This window comes from Chamaea fasciata, unplaced genomic scaffold (genome assembly GCF_029207755.1).
Source record: "Chamaea fasciata isolate MVZ Bird 193981 ecotype frontalis unplaced genomic scaffold, bChaFas1.0.hap1 SCAF_5, whole genome shotgun sequence".
Lineage (NCBI taxonomy): Eukaryota > Metazoa > Chordata > Aves > Passeriformes > Sylviidae > Chamaea > Chamaea fasciata.
In genome coordinates this window covers 47,852,755-47,875,888 of record NW_027094090.1, presented here as the reverse complement: position 1 = coordinate 47,875,888, position 23,134 = coordinate 47,852,755, and the positions used below count along the sequence as shown (strand labels likewise).

Genomic DNA, 23,134 nt, shown 5'->3' with positions numbered 1-23,134 from the left:
CCCAGCCGCAGGGGTAGAGCCGGGCTGAGCAGGGCAGAGCCGAACCCAGCGGGGTAGAGTTGAGCTGCGGCACCATGCTGGGCATGGTGAAGAACTCGCTGCTGAGCACGGTGGAGGCATGGCCCTACCGCCTGCTGAACAAGGGCGAGAAGGTCTGTGCCGGGGCGGGCGGCCGGCGCTGTTTCCCGGGCGGTTCTGCGCTAAGGCGCTGCGAGGGAAAGCGGGTATCACCCCCGAGCAGCGCGTCCGTCCTGGCAGCGTCTCCATCCCCATCTCCTTCCCCAGGATCAGGTCAGCTACGAGGAGAGGACGTACGAGGGCGGGAGGTTCGCGGCAGTGGAGCTGGTGGGGAAGCCGTTTGACGAAGCCTCCAAGGAAGGGGCAGTCAAACTCCTCAAGTACGTCGGAGGAAGCAATGACAAAGGTGAGAGATGCTGCCTGCCCCGCTGGGCTTGGCGGATGTTTGTGGTTGAGGCTTGGTGAAAGCAGGATGGATGGAGGCAATGGCACTGCAAGCCCGCCTGGTTTGTGGCTCCTGGCACTGGGGGTCTTTCATGGGAATGGCCCCTCACTGGGAAAAGTAAACTTGCAACAGGTTAAGTCCTGCCCAGCCAACTCACGCTATGAGTCCGCTTATAAGCCATCTCTGTTTCAGAGTGAAATGTCAAAAATTATTTGTTTAAACAGGAATGAGTTACCTTGCAGCTGGTATAACATGAGGACAGGCCGACATGTATCTATCACAGCTCCCTGGGTGAGCATAGCTGATGAAATCCAGGGTATCTGGGACAGTTCAGTTCTGTGATGTGCCTTGGTGGGCAGTGAAATAACAGTTATGACCTTGATATTTTATCTGGCTATTTTTATTCATGAAAGGGTAATGAACAATGAGCTTCCTTTTTAATGGTATGTCGTAATGTTTTATGGCACTGCTTCCAGGTGACTGCTTCTAATTCTCATTTTACTAAAGTGTGCACATTTTAACCATTCATAGCAGGAGAAGACTACAGAGTAGCTCTGGGGCATATACATGTTCTTGAGCACCTTTCTCCAGCATCTAGTAGAGGGACTAGTGTGGTGTCTATAGGAGTAGGAGGTGGATGCAGTGGAAAATGGTATTTGCAGCAACAATTTTGGAAAGCTGATGATCGCTGTTGTTGTAGTAGAAAGGGTGCCTTCTATAACATGTGACACAAACACAGGTATGACATCAAAGGAAAATAAATGAGAAAGAGATGCCTTGAACCCCAACTGTTTTTATGGCTGTCTGATCATGAGGTTTAGAAGTTCCCTACTGCTGCAAGAACAAGTGAAGAAAACTGGTCTTCAGTGCCATGTGGTACTTCTTGGTGGCAATGAGTAGGAAAAAATCATGCTGTTCCTGGAATGTCAACAGCGTGGACAATCCTGCTGAAAGCCATAACAGCACTGAGGTTTGGGGCACTGGAACTTGTAATATGTCTGGAAGCATTTGGAAGGTTTTAAGAGAAAGCTCCTGTCACCCAGTATTGGCTGTGGGCTCATGACTAAGTGCCGATAGTATTAATTGAAATGTTGATATTGATTTATACATGCCACTGACCTGCCCTGGAGCTACAGACCCTGCTGTCTTACAGCTGATTTGTCAGAAGAACAGAGTGTCTCATAGAACCACAAAAGCAGCTCCATTAATAAAAAACATTCCAGAGGGACACTTATTTTCCAGGTTCCTGGTGTGGAGAGAGAGCTTGGCCCAAGCAGAAGCCTGATGATGGTTCTTCTGCTATCCCAGAGGAGCCCAATCCTGACAAGGAGTTCCTTCATATGAGGAGTTTTCCAAAACTAAAATTAGCTTTTGTGAGTTCCCTGTTAAGTTTGTGAATTCTTGAGAGCCTAGACTTCTTTACTAATGTCTGTGTGTCTATTTCAGGGGTTGGAATGGGCATGACTGCTCCTGTCTCCATCACTGCTTTTCCTGCTGAAGATGGCTCCTTTCAGCAGAAGGTGAAAGTCTCTCTGCGGATCCCCAGCCAGTTTCAAGACAGCCCTCCTTGTCCTACTGATGGAAGCATTAAGATTGAAGAAAGACAAGAGATGACCATTTATTCCACGTAAGGAATGCATCCTGGAATCTCCAGTCTGAAGTGATGAGGTCTTTAGGGTGCTCTGAAGAGCAGTATTTGTTTTACCAGGTGACTTGCTGTACAAGGGGTGCATGTGGCAGAAGGAGATGGAGGAGTATGTCTAGACTGAATACAGGTGTTTTTTGTCACTTCTTAGCCCTGGTCATGCTGCACTGATTTGGAAAATGCATTTTTTTTCCACTGGGTAAACAAGCATGGAGACTAGCCCTGAAAGATACTGTGCCATTTCTATTGTATGAATCTATGGTTTTTCCCACTTTCTGGGTTCCAGATTGTTCGTAGTCATTAAGAATGTTCTTTGGTGTGGTATTCAAGCTGTCCACTGAAGCCTCATTCAGAGGACTCATACCAGGCTTCACCGTGGAAACAAGCAGCCACCACATTGCTTCAAGTCACCTTTGAATGTCTTGGGCTGTTGACTGACAGCCTGGACTCAAATTAGCATCACAATAGCAATAAGCTCTTCACCCTGTCTTTACCCTTTGGAGGTTCCCCTGCATGCTTTCTTGAGCTATTTTGGATCACTCTAACTGACTTCTTTCTTGCCTCCAACTGCTGCTTGGCCTTTGCTCTGGGTGTGGGCCACTTCTGCAATATCAGCCAGTTTTGTCTCAAACGTTGGCCCTGAGGGAGGGTGGCGAGGTGCAGGCTGATGTGGAAACAGTTCCTGTTGGTGGGAGGTTGACATAAACCAGACCTATTGGTGAGGACTGTGGGTTGAGCTGACTTGGGGATAACCTTGTGTTTTAGAAAGTTGTTTCTTTGATATGGTGCTGATTCACAGGGCAGGGCCATTCTGCTGGCTGACATACATGGGGCTGTTTGGAGAGATTGCTTTGGAGCCTCCCAATGGATGACTGCACCTTGGCTGTGTCACCCGTGAGACTCCATCTGATGAAGCGTGCTTCTTCACAATGAACAGTGCATGCATGAGTGCATGTTGGCAGGGCCTGGATGAAAATGTGTCTAAATATACTGTGGCTATATATGTGGCTCTCTCTCTTCCTTCTGTGCTTTGCCAGGGCTGCTCAACACCTCTCTGGTTTCTTTGCAGGCAGTTTGGTGGCTATGCCAAAGAGGCAGATTACGTGAACTATGCTGCCAAGCTGAAGGCTGCTGTGGGGAGTGATGCTGCATATCGCAAGGATTTCTACTTGTGCAATGGTTATGACCCCCCTATGAAGCCTTACGGACGCCGCAATGAGGTCTGGTTTGTGAAGGAGTGAACATCTGGCTCCCCATGGTGCTGCCCTGCGCTGGTAACCTCCCCACACTATGTCCCTGTCCTCTTCAAAATAAAGTAATAGTTCAGCTGAGGCAAAAGACTATCACTGCCTTTTTCCAAGCTTATACCTTAGTCTTTTAAGACCATAAAAGTCATTTAAGAAGAACACTTGTTGGCCCTTCTGATGGTCCTGCTTCTTCATTCCTGACCAGGTCCTCAGCCACACAGCCTCTCCTAATCTCTCTGTGGCTTGTTTTTTATCTCCTTTGTGCTTCCAGTGTTCAGTGCTGAGAAAGCCAAAAGTACTTAATTGACTGACAGGAGTCACATTCAAGTGTAGGCAGACTATTAGTCTCACCTGAGACGGGCAGGGGAACATGACAAAAGTGCATATAGACTTTTTTATCTCCTTCAGTTTGCTGCAGCTGTAAAATGCTGCTTTTATCTTTGCCATTCCACAAACAATCTAAAGGGACACAGGCATTGCTGCCAGCACAGCATAGTGAAAATAAACATACTTTACATTAATTCAGAGTGTGCAGAAGATCAACGCTTCCATCATCTGTCTGAGAAATGTCATTCAGAGAAAGATCCAGATTCTTTTTACAGCTTTCTTCTGTTTGAGGAGACATGTTTTGGCATGTGCTGTGTCTTCATCTCAGCTAGCAGCTGGAAAATGTGTCCTAGAGACCTCAAGATTGTTTCCTCACCTTCCTATTATTTCCTCACCTTCCTATTACTTACTATTTATTCCTTTTACTTTTACATTTCTTTAAAACTAGCCTATGCAAGGGCTGAAGCAGAAATGTGTGGTTATCTAATTGAATTAGAGAAATGCAAGGCTGGAAAGAAAGCAAATGCTTATTACTTGTGATCTTAGGGTGCATTTGAAGAATGGTGAACATACGGTGAAACTACTACGGGTGCCAATCTAGAAAACTTTTCTTAAAAGGTGTCAATTTTTGAAGGGCTACTCAGACCAGCTGTTTTCTTTAGAGGAGGGGAAAGGAAAAACATGGCAGTTCTGGAAAACATGGACTTGGGTCAAATTGTCAGTAGCCTTTTGGAAACTTCAAATACAATAGCAAGTGTGGGTCATGTTTCAGGAAGAATGGCAATGTTGAAATGTCAGGCATCAAATCAGCAATTTAGCGGTTGGCTCTGCCAGGGAGACAGCAGAATGCCCACTGTGGGAACACTCACACACCCAGCTACTGATCGTGTATAATCATGACCTGCACTTAAAGAGGAGTGGTCTTCTGGTGATTAAGTGCCCCATAGTTCAGGTGCTTTCCAAAAGCCATTTCCCCCTGGAGCTGAAAGAGACATTTGTCAAATGGCATCTTGGCTTCTGGCTGGTCAAGCTGTTGCACATGTGCCTGATTTCTGAGAACCAATCTCAGCAGCAAAAGGAGAAAACCTGAGGTTTTGAGGGGCTTTCCTTTTCTCTCTTGCTGAGCCATATAAGAGCTTTGCTGTGAACTTCATGAGAGAATCAATCACCTGTGTGCAAGAGCAGTTACTTCAGGATGGGTAAAAAGAGCAGATATCCTTTAATTAAGCAAAAAAACTGAACAACGGGGAAAAGCTATTGGCTGTGGTTAGTGATTGCAGTGCAGGGGAGGAAGAATAAAAAGAGAAACCAAGACAAAAAAATAGGCTATTGAAAGAATTTTTGGAGCAGCAAATGCCCTTTTAATCTTGTACCTGAATCCAAAGGGACTTTTCGTGTCCCAGATTATTTTAACCTGTGTGGATTAAATGGAGGAGCACAGTATTGTCCAGTTTATGCCTTTGTAGTGGTTTGAAAGCAAAACAAATGAGAGGCTCCCAGTCAGAGATACAATTTAATAGGAAGAAAGGAAAGAAAGTAAAATAAAATAGATGCAATAATACAAAAGACCACTGACAGAGTCAGAATACTACCTGAGGAGAGTGATGGAAGCAGTCCAGATGAGGTGGTCTTCCTGAAGCAGTGATCCTGTAGCAAGGTCTGGTAGCTCTTTTCCTTTGGGAATCCAGTGGGTAAGTGCCCCCTGTACTGTCCCAAACTCCAGATTATATCCAGGTGAGAATGCTTGGTTCCTCCCCCTGGGCGGAGCATCTCACAATGGGATGATGAGTCATGCAGGGGGTCCTTGATGGCCCATTAAACAGAGATAGCTCCTGGAGGGAGTTATCTATGAGCCATGGGCAAGGCATCTGATGGGCCATTAACAGAAGATAATGGCCCAGAGGGAAGGGGTCTGGGAAAACACTGCCCCACCTGGATTCAACAGTCCATGAAGATGGTGATAGAATACTTTGTGCACATCCTGTACTACAACCCAGGACAGCCTTCCCAGGTTTGTTTTGGAGCTTCTGTGGATACAGTCTGGTAACCTGTGGTGAATGTCCTTCAATGACCAAAACCTTGAAATTTCTCAAAATTTATCTTGTGAAATATCAGATGATAGGGATGCCAATAATAAAGCTGGTATACAGAGCTGCACAGCTCAGCAGCATGGTGGGGTTCTTTTATAAAGTGCATACCTTCTGAACAGAGAGTAAGAGGTTCAGATCCAACAATGAGAGTAAGCATCTGTAGGCTCTGCCTGTGCAGCCCTGCTACTGCAGGGCTTTTGCATCAGGCAGGCAGGATAGAATTTCATAAACATTGTTAAATAATGTCAAACGCTTATGCAAACTGAATTGCCTTTTCTGTATACACAAAGATGCCTGTGTTTTGTCTGCATTTTCTACAGTTTTGAAATGAATAAAAAATAATGTTGTGATTTACAACTTCTGTGCTGATCACTGACTTTGTGGGCTCAGTGGGAGTAGTTGATTTCCTAGACTGTAGGTTGCCAGTTCATCTTTCTGTTTGGGATACTAACCATGTCACAGCATTTATAAATAGTCATAATGCTTTTTCCAATAAATGACTATTTTGGGTATCCTGATGTGGCCCTGCATTATCTGACTATGAGAGACAGTAGCTGATGAAATATTCTCCTTCATTTGTTCCAGCCATTGAGAGTCTTTGAGTGATGTATTTGTGTTAATGTAGAAACAAGGGGCCTGCTCACCTGAGGAAAATTATGTGTTCCAGTGGCTGGAGTTCACAGGCAGTGAACACACCAATGTTCAGGCAAATACTCATGACTGATTTTCAACATGATCTATGATCCGGAAATGTTAGATATTTTGTCCCATGGTGGTCCATCTAGCTTAGTGCCCTGTACCTGTGATGGACAGTAGTGGACACCTGAAACAAGATTTTATTAACTGTACACTCAGACTTCCTTTAAATATTTCCCTGTCTCTAGTACAATGTGGGCCCAAGGATTTTTGTTATTGTGCTAGTGGACCCAGGTAGATTTTATCTCATGCATTAGTCAGGTTGCTTTCTAGAAATAGGGTAAAGATACTATGCATAGCATCCTCTTGTCCTTCCTTGGTTACGGAAGGGTAGAAATACTCTTTGAGGGTTTCCAGCAGGCTGTCTCTCTGCTCCTTAGGCAGCTGGGCCAGTCAGCTTTTTGATACGCCTCTGTCATTGCAAGTGAATGTTTATTTGGACAGCCAGAGTCGCTGTTGACATTGGAGGATTTCCAGCCACCTCTTTGTGCTGGGGCCAGAAGTCAGAGGTGCGTTCTGGATTTTGACCCAAGGCCAGCATGGCCACAAACACGGTTACGTAAAATTGACTCCTGAACTGATGCTAAAACAAAAATTTTCTCCATCCTCTGCAGTATTTGTTCTCTGAGATTAGAGTGCAGCAGATTGCCTAGAGACCTCCTTGCTTCTCTTCTGTGCCTGTACAATGTCCTTTTCTGTCTCCACTGAATGCTGAAATGGACAGATTTTGGTGCTTTTCAGTTGTTTGACAGGGCACCATGATGTTGCCTGTTGTGTGTTGATTTAAGAAGACAGTGCCGGGGAAACTGAAAGGTGGATGTTTCTCCAGGCTGAGGCCCTCCAGTGCTGCTGGAGGTCACCTTGCTGAGTTGTTGGGATGTGGGTTTGTGCATCAGACACTGCACTGCTCCCTGTGGCCCCTTTCCCATCATCTCACTTGTCAGTGAAGTGGAACAGCTCCACAGCTGCCTGTGCTGTCTGCTGGGCTGGACAGGCTCAGGGGGGGAGTGGCCCTGGGAATTATCACTGCCTTCCAGAGACAGGAGTGCCCTTGCTGCTTATTAGCAGCTGGGCAGGGCCCTCTCAGTGCTATGCAAAGCAGTGGTATGATGGTGATAGGACTGGCCACAGGAAGGGCTACATTTAAACAGAGCCAAATTTAAAAGCATAATTTTAAGGGAATTATACACATGCCACGTAGATTTAGCTGTGCTGAATATACAACCTTCCTAAGCTACTATTCCTACGTATTAGTAAGGAATTTTCCTGCTGGTATTAAGCGTGGCAAACCCTATATATTTATATATATGTATATATGTACATGCATATGGGTATAAATGTATGTATATGCAGTGTGTGTGTAGACCAGCTACTTTGATATACTATTCGGCTTCTGTAGTCACTGAATAACTCACTAGAGTGAATGCAGCCACAGGGTGAACATTTGAAGACTGAAGTTTTAAGACTGCTAGAATGAGAACTTTGTTGGCTTCAGAAAGAAATACTTTACTTTGTAGACACATGCCTTAATATATCTAACACTGCATTAAGATGACAGCCTTTATAAAAGAGCTAATTGGTTAAGTTGTCCATATACATCTTTCCAGACTTATAATACTCCAGTCACTTTGAGGGGATGGGTGATCTATGGTGAATGAGGAAGTAACATCATTATTTCCCCATTTTCATCAATCCCCCTGGAAAAGAGTGTGTGAGCAGCTATTGTGCTTATGGTCACAAATTTTCAGTTTTGTAATGCTACCCCAAGGCAATGGGTCAGAGGAGGAAGATTGTGGCTCCTAGCTCATGTCATCCCTCCCTATTGTAATTACAATAATACTTCTTTTAGAATAGTGCTCTGAGCAGCAGCTCTCTTTCTTCTGTGACAGCATTTCAGCCACGCTGAGCTAAAAAAGAAATGCATCTCTTTTAACAGGACCATAAGTAGCTTTGGATGTATAACACCTCTATAAAACTGCTTGGCAACATGATTTATTAGAGCGGGATTGGTGGTAAAAAGTGACTTCTCTGACAGTAATGGATGAAACACTTCCAGCATAGCTACTCTGTCTCTGCTTGGTGCCTATGCTAACAGCAGGCAGGTTTTGTCAGCTTATTCATAATCTCTGCTTTGCTCTCAGCAGAATCCATTGCACAAGATAGGTTTCAGCTATGGTAGATGCCTTTTTTCTAGTCCACTGTGGGAGATGCTGCAGAAGATGGGTCAGTGCAAATGCTGCTTGATTCCTGAGACTGTCTGCTTAATTCTACATCCAGACCCTATACCTAGGTGGGCGTTGGGTGTATGCCATTCCCATACCCCTCACTGCTGCCCACCCCCATGAAGAGAAATTTGAGTGACTGGGGTGAAAGGAGCTGCACTGTTCTTAGACTAAGTGTGAAGTCTGACTGATCAGCAGCCCTACGTCCCAAGGAAGTCTCAGACGTATCTTCTCTGCAGTCCCTGTGAGAAGACTGGGTTGAGGAGCCTGAATCTAAGGTGCAGATTTTTAAAAGTACCAGTGGAAGTGAAAGATCTCAGAAACCACATCCTGCAATACGCCACATGCTGCAACACCCTGATCTGCACTGTGACTTGAATGACCTTGGGTGTGCAATGTGACCCTGGCAGTGTGACCCGACTGTGGGGCTCCTTGTGGTGCGATGGCAGAGCCCAGCCTGTGCCATGTGGGCAACTGCACCACCCACCCTGCCTGGGGCTGGACTTGGAAGCTTGGTGGGTTCCAAGAGATGTTCGTGTTTGGGATGTGTGTTCTTCAGCACATGAAAGCAGGGAAGGATTGCCATGGCAACTATTCTCGAGTATTTTTCCAGTGTTTTCCAATCTTATTCATTTTTTTCTTATATCCTTAGTGTTTAATTTAAGGCCTTTCCTAATTGGAGTCCAAAAAACCAGTTGAAGTGAATTCTCTGATTAGAAAAAAGGTTTGGACACCTTCCCACACAACTTGTGAAGTACAAGATCAACAGAATTGAATGTTGCTGTGAGTAAGAGGAGATCTGAAATTCGAAATGCATTGTACCCAGACAAATGAAATAAATGAAGCCTTAAAGCAAAGCATTGAAATAACAGATAGTGTACAGCATGACAATTTTGGGCACTCCCTTGCTGACAGATCTCTCTAGGCTGTTTAATCACTGATTGTAGACCTTCCCAATCTTCTTTATGACTCAGCTTTGTGAAGGAACGTCTTTCCAAATCAACATCCTCTGGCTCATTGAAGTATCTTTCATGAACTGTAGTATTATTTAGTCTGGGTACTTTGAATGGGATGGTTACTGCAGTGGTGTTTCTTTGGGGTAATTGCCGTGCCTCTCATTTTCCAGTACCTTGCTTCCACTTTGTGTGTGTTTTGGCTGGGATAGAGTTAATTTTCTTTGTAGTAGCTGATGTAGAGCTGTGCTTTGGATTTGTGCTGAAAACAGTGTTGATAACACAGAGAGGTTTTTTCTATTGCTGAGCAGTGCTTACACAGAGCCAAGGCCTTTTCTGCCTCTTGCTGCAAGTAGGCCAAGTGTGCACAAGAAGCTGGGAGGGGAGAGAGCTAGGACAGCTCACCCCAGCTGATATTCTATTCCATATGGTGCCACACATCATATAAAGTGAGTTGGGGGGCGGGGGGGAAGAAGGGAGGGGGGATGTTCAGAGTGGTGTTATTTTCCTTGCTGAGGAACTGTTCCATGCAATGGCGTCCTGGTGTCCTTGGGATGGCTGAAACTCCTACCTGCCCATGGCAAGTGGTGAACTAATTCCTTGGTTTGCTTTGTTTGCATACAGGCTTTTGCATTATCTATTAAACTGTCTCTGTTTCAACCCACAAGTTTTCTCACTTTTATTTTTCTGCTTCTATTCCCGATCCCACCAGGGTGAGCGAATCAGCGAGCAGCTGTGTGATGCTTCATTGCTGGCTGCAGTTCAACCATGACACACCTGCATGCTGATACCTATGTATGGGAAACCCAGCCTGTAGGGGAAGAAAAAAACATGTGAAGGTGTAGGAAGGAGAAGACCAATGCCTTGGTTGTGCTGTCTCGGGGAGGGTGGTGTGAGTGTGGGTTGGTTGAATGCAGTGTCCTTGGTGCCCTATACCTCCCACACTGGCCCTTTGCCATGGTTTATGTTGGTGGGGAGACTGACAAGCCCCTTTCAGAACTCACAAGCCCCCCCTCAGGGCTTGTGCCGTGATGGCTGCAGCACAGTAAAACACAGAAGAGGAACCAGAGATTCCTCCCAGCTTCTCCAGCCCTGCCTTGAGACGGACTACGGACTATGTCTCCTCCCTACAGCAGGGCCCAGGGAACAAAGATCTCCTTGGAAATTCCCTGCCTGACTCTCCTCCTGCTGTGTTGTCATCTGCTTTGCATAAGATTCTGGTATACGCCTTTGTGGAAAGCAATGCTCTTCCTCTGAGGACATCTTTGGCACTGCTTCCCTGGAGGGACTAAATCCTCAGGCACAAAGTGCAGCTGACTGTTCTCAGTGCTCCTCCCTGTCCCAAGGCAGGGAGGGAAGCAGAAATGACAATTTTATGAGATACTGCATCTTGGGAACCATGTTTAAAACACCCTCAAGTTGGAAACCTGCCCAGCTGATTTCAAAATGATGGAAGCTGTTCTGCAGGTTTTGATCCAAACGGGATAACAGGGGCTGGAGCAAATAGAGGTGGAAAAAATGGTTGCAATTTCAAGCACACAGGGTGCCCCGGTGTGGTTTTGTTCCTCCCAGATGTATTTGTTAATCTGCCCGTGTGTTGACCCCTGTGTATCTCCATGCCTCACCTCACCAGGCATGGCAGTGGCACTGCTCACATGTGGGGTAGGCAGTGCCCTGTACCTCACTTTGCCTCTCAGGTGCAGGTGTGGTTTGTATCAGCTTCTAAATGGCTGCACAGGACATCTCTCTGAGTCCAGGAATGAAGGCCAGATCTTGAGCCAGGGGAGTCGTTTGGCTGGAGACAGCTCTCCACAGAGCTGGTTTGTTAACTGGCAACAGGAGTTCATCTATTTTTCATCATGATGATGCTATTTCTGTATAAGAGAGAAAGATGCAGGCTTATTTCTGAAGCATATGATTTAGTTTTTGGCCTTTAAAATTTTGTTTATTTTGAATGGAAGCCCAAAATGCACATAATGTAGCAAAAAATTGCAGATACAGACAGGGATTTTGTTTCACCTTTCAAGTTACTCCCACTCCTGATGCTAAAGCAGTAGCATTTGAAAAGGCTCTGGATGTTTTCCCTTTCCTTGGAAAGAAACGAATGAAAATAACAATCCTGAAGCAATACTGAAGGTACCTGCTTCCAGATAACTCTGCTGAAAGCAGCAAGGGACAACCAGGCACACCAGGGAGATGAGACAAATATCCTAGGAACTGCCACCCTGACAGAGAATTTCCCTGTGACTGCAGTTCCTGGTCCTGGGACATGAAGCAAGGGGATGAATATGAGCTCCCCAGACAGTCCTGATATGAAGGTAAGCACAATTGTTTTCTGAAATATTTGATCCCATAATCCAGAAATCCGTTTATCATAAATAGCCTTTCAAATTGTTGTGACAAACTCTTCTGGACTGAATCCAGCTCCTGAATTAAAAGAAGCTAAAAATGGTGTCTATTCCCATGGCTATAGACAGAGAGATGCTACTCAGCAACAAATGCACCACCAAGTGCCTTAAAAATAGCCCCTGTGGAATTATTCAGTGTTTGGGACTTGTCATTTCATAGGGGTAAAAATGGATTCATTTTGGCACAAAATATGCATAATATGTATCCACAGCTTTATAAATAGCATTTATAAAATTATGTGTATAATTTTATCTTAAATTGATGCTGAGCAAAGAGACAAAACAGTCAACAATAACTTGACACAAGTTTTACTCTTAGGTTATTGTAAGACTTCTGTCTGAGAAATGCAGGTGTCAAAAGAGACCTTCCACCCTTCACCCCTCCTCCCTTTTTTTCTTTAAGACAGCTTTAGGGAAAACACTTGAAATTGCTGCCATTATGGCAAATGTGATAGCTATAAGCCAAAGAAGAAGCCTGGCCCACAGTTGTCACCCCACACAAATTAATTCCATGGCTTTAGCTATTCTGGTTTTCAAAATGTAGGCCTTCATATCTCTTGGGGTTTCAGGTTTTGCAACTGGAGTCACAGATAGGATAGAAATTCAGTCAGTGAGACGGTGCTCTGAGAAATAACTGGGTCAATAGCTGAAACATAACTTGAATTGACTCTTAGAGGAGCATTTGGGGACCATGATGTTTGTCTTCCTCTCTTGTTATTCTGCTTCCTTTCATCTCACTTGCCCTTGCAGTAATCATGCAGGGCTGATGCATTGGTACTCATGGGTGGGGAGGATAAGATCTCATTGGAGGGTCCTGGGCATCTTTCCTTTTCCACCTATGGACTCTGCTGAAAGGGAGCAGGTACAAATATGAAGGCTTTGCTGCTGCCCTGCTCCAGGCTTTCCTGTCCACCCTCCACCCTGTAGATCCTGGCTTCAGGCTGAATGTCCTTGCCTATAAAGGTGGTCAAAACCAATCTGTAGCAGCCTAAGCCCCAGGAAAGGGTGGGAAATAGGGCTGGTAAACCAATATCCTGGGAAAACATTTTGCAAAATTGGAGCAATAATGTAGCAGAACAAAATGTGAGGCTTTATAGGCATGGACAACAATTTTGTTAGTGAACAGAAGTGATTTCCTTCACTCGCACTTGCACACCTGAACTCAGGTGAAGGTGGATGCCAGCACCTCAGTGGTGGTTTGCTCTGGGTCTGGTTGCCACAGCCACCACTGATAGTCCCGAGTGGGGACTGACCACCAGAGGAGTGACCCATGGCCTGCCGGGAAGCACAGGGTGGAGAGCTGGGTTTGTGAACAGGAGGATGTCACCCCTATAAAACATCACCCCTGCACAACATCATGCCTTGGAGGTGTGTTTGTGAAGTCTCAGGATGTAATGTATGAGCAAACTTGGTTGTCCTGTCCTGATCAGGGGGATAAGATAGATTAAAAGTGGGATTTGGCAGTTGAGAGAATAGAATATAACAGACTTCCCAGAACAGTGCAATGGCACAAGACAGCAACTTCACCTGAAAGAGATCCTTCAAATTTTAATGCTTTTCTTTAGAAACCAGCATTTAAAATTCTTTTAAAATGAAGTTCATAATTTTTTATTTGAAAAAAAAAAACAACTTGGAATAGTACATTTTTAATAAAAGGTTTTTTAAATATGATTTCAGAAGTCAGTAATATTTTCTGCTTAAAATTACATCCCTCTTACCATTTTACTGAAATTATTAAATGGTTTCTAGGGCAACTTACCAAAAGCATTAGGGTTCACTTTTCTGTTTCTTGAGGGGTCAGGGAGGTCTTTATCAGAGAAATCAAGGGATAGACAAAAATGTCAAAACTGTGCTTTGATGTTTTCCCACCCCTTGCTGAAGCAAAAAAAATTTTCCTGTTAATGTGATAAAAGGAGTGAGGCTAGCTGGAGATTTTTGCCCTCCTGGAGACATAGCGTGTCAGCTCTCCTCCAAACTCTCTCATGCTATTTCCATGGCAACTCCATATAATGATAACTCCCACAGATTTTCTCCTTTTATCTGTTATTTTGGTCCCAGATAGTGATGGAGTTGAGGCATACATTTCTTTCACACCATTTGATGCCCATCGACAACCAAAGTAAATAATGTCCTCATTCTTCAGGTCTTTAGAAAGCACAGTTATTTCACAGCCCTTTCAGGAATTCACCTGCAGAGCTGGATGAAGCTGAGACAGAAAAAGCAGTGCTACAGATGCTCAGAGGAAGCTGCGAAGGATGAATGCTCACTGTCAGCACAATGTGACAGGATTACATTCCACTTCTGCTTTTCTCCTCCCCTTGGCCAGGATAACAGATGGACACTAAGGAGGAGGCCTTGGTGTAATGGGACGATGGATGGTTTGGGTGCAGGGAGCTGCATCTCAGCTGTTCTGCCCAGGGAGACAGGAGGTCATTCTGCCTGACTGGGAGATGCTCCCATTCCCCCTGATGTCTGCTCATGATTGCAAATCTGGTCCAACTTATGAGACAAGGATCAGGAGTTTCAGGCAGGCATAGCTGCAGCCAGAAAAACCCTTGACCAAGTGCTGCTAACCCATGACTTCCTCCCTCTTAAAAAATCTCTTCTGCAAGATACTGCTGGCTGATTTTACACAGCAGAAGTGGCAGGCATGCAGCTTGTTCTGGGAAACTGCCCTTGCTTCATCTAGCTGGTAGGGCAGAACAGGCCAAATGCTAGTGCTGGAGGGGAGGGTCCACAGAGAACCTGGAATCCAGCTGCCAGTGTGGGCTGAACTGAGCTTCTGTGCTTGGTTTGTAATTGAGTGCCAGGGACAACAGGACAGACTGAATGTGAAGACCTATACCAAACATCCCCTTACTTTTTGCCCTGAGAACATCTAGATATTTTGACACTCCTCATTTCTTCCTACAGAGGCTTCAATTTAAGCAGATGAGCGATGCTAGGTGAGAGGACATCCTCCTCCAGGAAGGGATCTTAAACTTTATACTTGATAATAGTGTCCCTTCTGAGGAAGGCTGCTGCTCAGAAGAGCTGTTCTACCCATTTGGTCCCCTCTGTCCTGTAAACAGAGGGAGCATGGTGGGAGCATTTCTCCATTATAGGGTGGGGAATGAGGGCACAGAATCAGAGTCATATAGGTTGGAAAAGACCTCTGAGATCAAGTCCAGTCTTCAATTGAATGTCACCATACCCACTAAGCCATATCATTAAATTCCATCTCTACTTGCTTTTTGAACAGTTCCAGGCATGGTGACTCCACCACTTCCTGTAGTTTGAGTCCTTGCCTGGAAGCAGCCCAGGTTTGACTCCCTTTTCTGAATGACACAGAGCAATTCACCCAGGCATCTGGGTGAGAAATCACCTAGGCATGGTGAAAATTTGTCCTTCACCTTCTGCCCTGAATGTCAGAAGTATCATTTTCCCATCATGCTAGCATGATGGAAGGATAAGCATGTGGAAGACCTTCTGAAGGACTCTTAGCAGCTCAAAAGACATATCAAAAACAAGACAGCAGAATTTCTGAATAGCCCATCTAAGGTCTCCAATGCAAATTGGTGACCAGCACCTTGTCCACATGTATTGTGATGATCCCATCAAACACAAACAATACTCCATTCCCCAGAGTAGAACTGGGGTTGAGACAGTGGGGTTAAACACGGTAACAAATCTCTGTTAAGACAGAGGCCACAAAGACATGTTTTTAAAATCCTTATATGTTACCAAGTTCATGGGGGTTTTTATTTCTTAGGATTATGCTAAGACATGTATACCCATAGAAATGATCCCTTACTTAGACCTATAGATGTCTCTAGGGTGAGAAATAAAGTCAGAGAAACTTTTGCCATTGATTTTACCTGTAAGAATTTAATTTTTTTTCCCAATGTTCTCACTTCAAATGTATTATCATGCTTCTATTAATTTCAGTGTGAGCATTGTATGCACAGTTGGAGGCAGAGCATGCCCCAAAAGCTGGCTACCTTTGATGAGTGCACTGTGAAAGAGAAATAAGGCTAGACACTAGCAAGGGTTTCATCTCTGGGATCCTGTAAAGGAGCATGCAGCTTCTTTCAGCATTTCCTCATTCATTCCATAAAGTTGATTCCACTTTTAGAGAGTACTGCCAGACAATAAAGACAAATGATACTCAGAAAAAGGCAAAACTCATAATGAAACTTGCAGAGAGAGGACTTTCCCCTCCTCCCACCCCACTTGTCTGGGGATTTGGAAAAAAACACCTGTAGCTGGAACCAGGACTAGACACCTCGGTAAATCTGGCTTTAAACTACTGCTGTTGGATGAAAAATGTGATCACCACCGAAAAAACAAACTACTGATCTGGTGTGCACTCACTCGAACACTTTGAATAGGTTAAAAATGGTTCATGGTGTTTCTGCGAGCATTCTGGGCAACTCGGCAGGAACGGAACCGTGTGTCCACGGTAGATGCAGATACCGCAGTGCCCCCACCTGGCTACTGAAGATCCGATGTCATGGTGAAACAGAGACGGTTCCAGATTTCGTGTCTTTGATGCCTTAAGTTTTAGCTTTCATATTTTCCAGATTCTGTGCTGCATTGGTATATAACCCTGAACTTCATACGAAGTGTTAGCAAGTTCTCTTCACAGGGTAGTTAGGCAAAACAATCCTTTTCCAGCCTGAGAACCAAGGACACTGTTACAGCTTCAGGCCCAAGAACTATAAACAACAGCAAATTGAGGAGAGCAATCTGGGAGGATGGGACTTCATAACCTGAAGCTGTAATTGGAAAATTAACACCAATATGTAAATAGACCAAAACTTAAAGAAGTGTGAAAACATGGTACCCATTGTCCATCTTGGGTGTAACCTCAGCCAGGCTCTTGTACTGTCCAAGATGTATTCTTTGAAGGCCTTTTTAATAAATACCTACTTTATTCCTTTAACACTGTCTAGCCTCTGTTCTAGGTAGCCTCTCAAGGCATCATCCTCATATGGGACAGGTTTTTGTTCAGCTTTCTGAGAGTTCACTTAAGAACAGCAGGCAGTAGAGCCGATGTCCTCCTAGGTACAGAGCAGGGTAGCAGGGTAGCTGAGGTCTGCAGGGTAGCAGAGCACGGGACAGTGGCACTGCAATGCTGCAAAAACTGAGTAGACAGCTCTCAGGTCATTTGAAGCAGTACTACAACTGTCCGACAGTCCTTCCATCAGCCTGTACTCTGGAGAATTGAGCATACCTTGGCTCAGCACACATGTCCTTGCATCAGTGAATCCATCTGCTTGTGAGCTGACTTGTGCTTAGGAACTGGGCACTTAATCTTGGCCCTATCAATGTCTCATCTCACACAAATCATTTGCTGATTTTAACCCAAAAAGCAAAGGAGAACCATAACACACTCTCTGTATATAGTAGTCATGGGGGTGATGGGTGAGGAGAAGAAAGGACCAAGACCTGATTCTTCTTTGTGCAATAGATTAGTCCACGTTGTTGCCAGATACCACAGACTTCGACACTGGGGGTCTCCGGGCTTTCTGACTGACGTAGTTCTACCTAGGCAAGCCTAGAAGCTGGTGGCCTCCATCTGGGAGGCTACACAGAATGGGGAGCAGAGTTGGTGACCCGTACACTGCCCTGACAGTCAATCTGCCAGAAGCCTGTGCACTTGATCTGCACCCCTGCAACTGCCCATCTCTTGCAGCCTTGTGAAGCACCAGGAATCTGCAGTGCAGGGTCTGGGGGCTGACTGATCTTCCTTGACCACAGATACCTCACCAAAGATGAGCAGCAGCCTCTCCAGGCAACCATTTCTCTCCAGCGGCTGAAGTGCAGGAAACGAGGAAGAGGCTAGTTGAAATCAAACTAAACTGTGCCTAAAATAAAATGAGTTCAGAGATAAGCTCTTTGTGCTGCTGTATAAAACAAGCAGAACATCCCAGTGGACAAGCTTTCTTTTTTCAGCTGGAAAGTTATAGTTGCTTGGTTTTTATTGGTGTGAGGAGGGTTTTTTTGTTTTTGTTTTTGTGGTTGTTTTTGTTTTTGCTGTTGGAACATGCTGAGTCAAAGAAATCATTTCATGGTGGCAAAATTGGAAATTTTACCGAAGTTCAATGTACAGTCATGAAATAACATCATTGTTGTCGCTATTATGGTTATTATTGTTATTATTATAAATAATAACAATAATAATGTTATTAAGAGTTTTACTACCAAGGCTGTGCTGAGTCGAGGGTTTTGCCCGAGCCGAGCGCGTTTCCCGGCTCAGGACCAGCCCCGAGCACCGCGGGGCAAGGGCGCCGCCCGGCGGCCGCTGGGGGAATGCCAGGAGGAGCCGCCCGCGGGCCGCCCCTCCTGCCGCCAGCTCCTCTCCCTGCACCGACCCTCCCGGCGCTCCCTCCGCTTCCTTTGGGGAGCCAGAAACCTACCCACAGCTTCCTCCCTGTTTTCGAGGGGCTTGCTCTCAATCCTGCAAGAGTTAGTGCGTCCACTGCGTGGCCCGCTGCTCTGGAGAGCACCGTGGGTACCAGGTGGGTGCTGGAATCACTCTTGGACCCTGCGTGCCTCGTTCACTTCGCCCGTGGCACCAGTCGCAGGTGGCTGGTGTAGGGGCTGAGGACGTGGCAAACAGGCAGTGAGAGAGGGCAGTTCAGCACTGCTAAAAACAGAGTGCCTGCAGGAACAGCCTGCTTTTTGGATTGCAGGGGTTTTTGGATTATTGGGGCACCCTGGGATGATCAAGTGTCACTGAGCAGCACCTCGGTGCCTAACTTCCAAGATTCAAGTGTGTTTCTCCAGTCTGGCAAAACCAGTAAAGAGATGATTTGCAGGAAAACGTACTTTCTTAGAGCATTGAGCAAGGAGCAGTACCAGAGGATATTGAGGTAATTTTCTGTCCATGATTAGGGATCTCATAAAAAATTGTCAGCATTTCTCTAAATTCAAGCATTGGATCCTCACTGCAGACTGTTTTGAGAGAGAAACAGCAGACAGTGACATATGCTGGAGACACAGCATTCTATTTCAGCTCTTGACTAATTAGTTAGAGAACAAGACGCCCATTTTGTAAGCCACTGCCTTTGCTTTCTCCTCAAATGCACCTGTTATCAGTTGGATGGAAGAAACCGCCCAGCCAGGCAGAGCCCTGGCTGTCTCTGGAGGTAGAAGTGGATAAAATCAGCCTGGTCAGATGGGAGGGCAGCTCCTGCTCCATGCCTGGCGCTTCAGAAAGTCTTTTGCAGAAAATGGCACTCACATCTAGCAGAGTGCTTCACTTGTCACCATAGCAAAAGCAAAGCAAACACCAGTTTCCCTAGAAACTGCATGTGCCAGCACATGTTGACTTTAAGGGAGGGAAAGAATCCTAAATAGGAAAGTAATGAGTGCAGAAGGGTGTGTGCTGCAGGTAGGGAAAGGGGACAAGATGTGTCCCAGGCCAAAAGGAACCAAGGTGGCTGGAGTGGGGCAGGGACCCCCAACACAGACTCTCATGGCCATTGTTCCTCACTGCTCAGTGCAGTGTCAGAGACTGCCTTGGGGCAGAGGCAGCTGAATCCCCGTGGCTGGGTGCCCCAGAGTGCACAGCTCCACTGAGTGCATCTGCTCACCAACCCCACCTGGGTGCAATGACACAGACCAGGTGGTAATCAAGGGCTGGGCTTGCTGCCGCTGAGGCACACCTCCACTTTGCATTCAGACCCCCGGAAAGCAGGCAAATTTGAGCAGGGGCTCTTGGGCTTCCTTCTCGAGGGCTTCCTCCTAGGAGAGGCAGCTGTCACTGCAGCCCTCAGCACAGTGGCCTTGGGTGCTATTTCTGGCTCCTGTCAAAAACCACCTGCCTTACAGAGGGAAGCTCAGGACTGTTCAGTGCCTTCTATTTATAACCACAAAAGCTCCTCAAGGGCAAAGGGAGTAACTGGTGCCGGGGAAAATGAGTCTGAAGAAGGCATTGTCCAGTGATGCACACTTATGGCAATGTAAACCAACCACATACCAAGTTGTCTGAGTAAGGGTGAAGGCAGTAAGGTGAGGGAATTGGTTATTTCTTTATTTAGTCCTCAGAAGGCTCTATCCGGAGTACCATGTCCTGTTTGGGTCTCTCACTACTACAGAGCTTGATGAAGAGGAACAAAACTGGCAGGGGAGCCATTGAGACTGTTGGGAACTGCTTGGACCATGTCATCAGGGGAAAAGACTCAGGGACCTGCTTTGTCATCAGAAGAAAGGCTAAGGGGGATCCAGGTGCTCTTGTCTACTAACCAAATGGGACAAGACTTCTCTCAGAGGTGCACAGTGAAAAGTCAAAGGATGACAGAGAAGCTGCAAGAAGGGAGATTCTGAGTAGACACAGGTTTAAAAAAAATCCCATTGAGATTGGGACCAGGGACTCAGGGACCCCAAAAAAGCTGTGTGATCTCTTCCTTTGAAGACATTCAAAGCTTACCTCAAACTGGTCTTTGACATGAGTATTGTTCTGAGCAGAAGCTGGACTGGACCTCTCCAGAAGTCCCATCTGACCAAAACCTTTGAGTGACTCTCTAGTACAACTAACTACACCTACTAAAATGTAGGAAAGAGCTGGAAACAAGAACTCTCTGGCCTCTCAGAACCACCAGCTCCTCACATGTTCTGTGAGTTTACATTTTAAAGGGAACAGAATATTCTGCTTGGGGCAGAATAAAGCAAGAGGCATCCCAAGTATTACTCACACGACTTTCACACTGGCAGCTTTTAGATCTCATGATTGTCTTTAAGAAACTGCAAAATCAGTCCCTCCCTGGGGAGTGTGTGTGTAAGAGCAGTGTAAGTGGAAATGTAGGATAGGCTGAATGCTGTCTCTAGTTCTCGAGTGTTGTTGCCTTCTAGGTGCTGCTCACAGGCTGTAGTGCAGCTGCCAGGGATGATTGAAGGAGACTGCTCCCAGCTGTTCACTTTGCCTCTGTCAGAGCCAGGAAAATGGGAGGCATTTCTCCTTTTCAGCAACCTCTGGTTCTGGTCCAGTGTGATAAGACACACTGGAACCTATTGTGTAAGGTTTGTATGGGAGAAGGTGACTGCTGTAATTGGGCACTGGACACGCCACCTGTACTGTCAGCCCTGCTGTGAGACAGTCACCTTTGGCAAAGGAGCAATATGCACCTTTGGACCAAAAGTTGCCACATCCAAGTTGTGGCCCTGTGATTCTGTTCCTTGGGGAGTAGATCTGATTAAAGTGATCACCTGGCCCTGTGAGCCTGGAGAAAGTAGCCTCAGCAGAGGAAGAGGGACTCATGACCCCTGTGCAACAGCAAGGGCTAAAAGACTTTTAGGAAGAGGGTGAACCCCTCTCAAAGAAAAATCTTGTTCAGGGCGGGTGGCACTGGCACCAAGGCCCAGAAGGGGCAGGGAACACTTGGGAGGTCACCCCAGCAAGGTCCCTCCCCATTCCAAGTTGAGTCACCACTGACCTGGGTCTGTGCCCAGGTTTATTACACCTTCTGTGTTCACTCCTGGCCAGGCACATGGAGCCCTACAGCCCTGGCAAGGCCATGGGATGGTGACCCTAAAGGTCCTGGGACCAAAGAGTGTTTTTGTCCTTCTTTGCTCTTTTCCCATGACACCCCTGACCTGAGGTTCAGCAGTTTATCCTGCCTCCTGATAATCCTGGTTGCTTTCATAATGCAGGTGTGCTCTGTGCCAACCCTTCTCTGGTATGTACATTTCTGGCTCTCTGGTCTCCTTGAACAGGGAGAGGAGGGACTGGAAACCAGAGGGCCCTGAAGGCAGAGCACCTATAACAACCACCACCAAGGGAGCCCCATGCATGAGAGAGTGTAAGGATGAGCGTTACTGGGTTTACAGGCCTCCAGTGAGAAGGTTTTCAGAAAAAACAGCACCAGGATCCTGCCTTCTCAACTCACTTGCTCCTTTTGGGTCTAGTCTGTCTGGCCCCACCAGTTTAGGATTTCCCTGGGACTTGTGTATGACTAAGTGGCCAGCTGGTTTGGTTTAAGCTCAATTATAAGGAGAGAGGAAACTGCTGCTTTTCCGAAAGTCTCTCCCCAGGTGTGAGAAACCCTTACCCAGCAGTGCCAAATTCCACAGAAACTCATATTTATTTTGGCATTTAAATGAGCTCTCACACAAAGCTGCATTAGTATCAAACAAGTGCAAAATAACCCTGGGCAGATTAGTATTTTTGTCATTACAGAGGCTTTAAAAAAATACTCTAAAAGGCACTCTAAATCCATGGAAAGAGATTTTCATTCTCTGCCAAGCAGCATGCACAGTAACAACCAAAAAATCAAGAAAATTGCTACGCCTTGAATCAATGGGAGTGCATATGATGTCTCTCATCCCTCCTTGTTCTGTGGTGTCTGGGGCCAAGGCACATTGAGAGATTCCTTCTAGTCAGAGGCAGTTAGTGAAGGAGTTGGTAAGTGCCTGGGATTTGGAAAACACACAGTAAGAACACACTTCACTCCTATTTCTCCTATTAGCCTGTTCCTTTGCTCTACCAGACTCCACTGAAGCAGAGGAGCTGGCTCTCTTTCAACACATTTTTGAGTCATCCTGAGACAGAGTTATCAATGACACCACACCTGCTTGAAAAGCTAATTTCTTGAAAGTTAGGTACTGTTTCAAGCATATCCCTCCTACCTTTGGTCTGCAAGTCAACAAGTTGCATCACAGCTTCACAAACCCTTTTACCAGCCTGCTCTCCAATGTTACATTAGCGTCCTTGAGTTTTCTCCCTCATCCTCTGTGTTACACCTGTGGACTGTGTAGGTGGAAGAGAGAAGAGGAGGGATGGTTAGCATCATTTCCACCTCAAATTTACTAGAAAAAGGCAAGTTATTCCGTGATACATTTCAAAATCAATCCTTAGGAGGGATCTTTCTCATGCCAAGGGGTTCAGAAGCCTCAGATGTCCTCGTGTTGCCCTTCAGTGCTGGTAGGCAGAGTGGGGAAAACCCAGGCTGCCTGATTATAGACAGAACTGTGCCTGAGGAAGGGGTTTACTTGCCAAGAGCATCAGGGTATGTGGTAGCATAACACACCATGTAGAATCTCATGGGAGAGTATTCTCTAAAAAGGGAAATTATAGACTCATACTATCAGAAGGTTTAAA

General features: G+C 45.8%; 1 protein-coding gene across 1 annotated transcript; it reads left to right on the top strand.

Annotated features, from left to right (window-relative positions):
* HEBP1 (heme binding protein 1) lies at nt 1-6,141 on the top strand. The gene is made up of 4 exons (XM_066183531.1): nt 1-152; nt 286-424; nt 1,910-2,090; nt 3,178-6,141. Exons 1-4 carry the CDS (start codon nt 75-77, stop codon nt 3,347-3,349), a joined length of 570 nt encoding a protein of 189 aa, XP_066039628.1. The 5' UTR covers nt 1-74; the 3' UTR covers nt 3,350-6,141.
* The last annotated feature ends 16,993 nt before the right edge of the window (nt 6,142-23,134 follow it).

Bases quoted from the DNA above. Each gene is read 5' to 3' on its own strand.
- HEBP1 (XM_066183531.1), top strand. From the start codon at position 75: ATGCTGGGCATGGTGAAGAACTCGCTGCTGAGCACGGTGGAGGCATGG. The intron at 153-285 runs GTCTGTGCCGGG...CTCCTTCCCCAG, and splicing joins TGCTGAACAAGGGCGAGAAG to GATCAGGTCAGCTACGAGGA. The intron at 425-1,909 runs GTGAGAGATGCT...TGTCTATTTCAG, and splicing joins CGGAGGAAGCAATGACAAAG to GGGTTGGAATGGGCATGACT.